Here is a 2,066-nt window from a genome sequence, read left to right as displayed (position 1 = left end):
TTACGCAGGTTGTCATGACATCACCGTGGGTTGGCTATAAAGCGCTCACGGGGTTCATACACACAAGCAGAAGAGCGCTTGGAGGAGCTTTGGACTACGGGACGGTTCCCAAGCTTTCATTGGCGTCCTCGCTACGTAAACTCCAAGCAGAGGAATCTCCTCCTCTCCCTCTCTCAGAGGAGACAACTTTGAAGATGAACTTGTCCTATTTGGTAGCGTGTGGACTTATGGTCACGCTACTTTCGGGGAGGATGCGCGCAAAACCTTTATCCGATGCGCAACAGAAGGTAAGATTGCGCTTGACGCATCCAGATTATTAGTTTCGTGATTCTGTCTTTCAATTAATATGCACTTTTTTTGTAGTTGTTACGTTTTTGCTTTGAGCTAAGAGAAAGGTCAAATGCCACCTGCCAAGCGGTACGAGGGTTTGCGTCATCCGTGCACCATTTTTTTAAACGTGAGACCAGTGTTGCACGCTTTACTGAAAAAATTGGTAATGAGTTACCGTACTAGTTACTTCATTTAAAAAGTAATTCTGTTACCCACGGATTACTGATACCCAAAAGTAGCGTTATTTTGAAAAAATTAAAAACTATGTAGTTTCAAATTACCATATAGACTCACATTGAAACTGACCATCTAAAACTTTTTGAAAATGTAATAGAATGAATAGAAGAAAACGTGAACACCAACCGGTAGAAGTGGTGAAGCCTACATACATCTTGTGCAATCCTGCAAAGGAAAACTACACTAAGACACTCCATATCTATTTTGTCTGTGGGCTTCAAACCACCTGAAAATATCATCCACCATTGCTAAGCACTGGCCAAGATGTTTCATTTCTCCAGATGTGGTGTATTATAAAAACGATTTTACAAATACACAGTTCACGGGTCGCTTAACTGCCAGGGTTGCCAGGGCACCAATTCTTGTGGTGTGTTTTGGGCAAGTACAGCATGGCGGTACCCTTCCCTCTCCAGAAATATTTTTTTTGGTAGGGGTTTTCTCCCCTACATGAAATAGATACCAGATTACCTATAGCAGGAGAAGCTTCCTGACCTGACTCAGATGCAGAACCTTCATCACCTGGTCACTGTTGTTTTCGGTGTGAAGCGTTAACCCGCTTTTGTGAAATGAGCTGGACCTCAGCATTGACGGGTGTGCAACAATAATAATACTAGATCCTTCCGTACATGTTTACTGTAAATGCTGTGCTCACGTTTGCCCCATTGATTTCCTGTTGGTTTGTCATTCCTGTATAAGCCACACTCCCTCCCCACACGCTGCCTGCCATTTGATACTGGTGACACACAACCAAATTTGTGCATTTAAGCTGAACCCTTGAATTCAGTGTTTTATTTTATTGTTGTACATACAGCTCAGATGCGAGTATATATGGTAGGGAGAATATCAGAAGGGAGAAATTCTTGGACTCTGTACTTGAGATTGTGCCACTGTAGGTGTATTAAGTTGTACTTTGTACAGCCATATAAACATATCAACTCCGCTTTGCGACGTGAGTAACGGTGTGATGCTGGCGAACTAAGTGTTAATAATTTCATGCTTTCCGAAGGAGGAACAGAAACTAATTAAATGACGATGAATATTTTTAACTGTTTTAGTAAGTAACAGAGTAACGCACCATATTGTAATGGCGTTTGAATAATAAATGTTACAGTGAGAAGTAATTGCGTTCCAGGAACCGAGTGCTTTGCTAAGTGACTCACGACGTCCCTCATCTAGTCTTTGATGCTTGTGTTTTTAGTCTCTCCTGAATTTGCTGGGGGACGAGCTGACAGAGCTTCTGGAGTCGGAGGAACGGGACAGGCGGATGGATGCCGTGCGAGCTCGGATGCGCTTGCTGCGAGATTTACGCATGGACACCCGGAGAGGGATGTGGGCTCGGCTGCTCAACGACCCGCCTGCGCTCAGGAGGCACAAAGCAGGAAGCAAGAAAGCGGGCTCCACCGCAAGGAGTGGCTGTTTCGGACACAAGATGGACAGGATAGGGACCATCAGCGGCATGGGCTGCTAGTATTGGATCAAAAGATCTGTTTATCATCCCT

General features: G+C 44.2%; 1 protein-coding gene across 1 annotated transcript; it reads left to right on the top strand.

Moving 5' to 3' along the window:
* nppc (natriuretic peptide C) lies at positions 1 to 2,066 on the top strand. The gene is made up of 2 exons (XM_088349625.1): positions 1 to 287; positions 1,766 to 2,066. The coding sequence occupies exons 1-2, from the start codon at positions 15 to 17 to the stop codon at positions 2,033 to 2,035; spliced, it is 543 nt and encodes a 180-aa protein (XP_088205751.1). The 5' UTR covers positions 1 to 14; the 3' UTR covers positions 2,036 to 2,066.

Source organism: Urocampus carinirostris, chromosome 12 (assembly GCF_059441175.1).
Source record: "Urocampus carinirostris isolate Australia breed hairy pipefish chromosome 12, RoL_Ucar_1.0, whole genome shotgun sequence".
In the NCBI taxonomy this organism is placed as follows: Eukaryota; Metazoa; Chordata; class Actinopteri; order Syngnathiformes; family Syngnathidae; genus Urocampus; species Urocampus carinirostris.
The sequence above is the reverse complement of the archived record's forward strand: the minus strand, read 5'-3'. Positions and strand labels throughout refer to the sequence as shown.

Excerpts from the sequence above, each read along its gene's own strand:
- nppc (XM_088349625.1), top strand. The coding sequence starts at position 15 with ATGACATCACCGTGGGTTGGCTATAAAGCGCTCACGGGGTTCATACAC. Across the intron at positions 288-1,765 it reads TATCCGATGCGCAACAGAAG|TCTCTCCTGAATTTGCTGGG; the intron begins GTAAGATTGCGC and ends TTGTGTTTTTAG.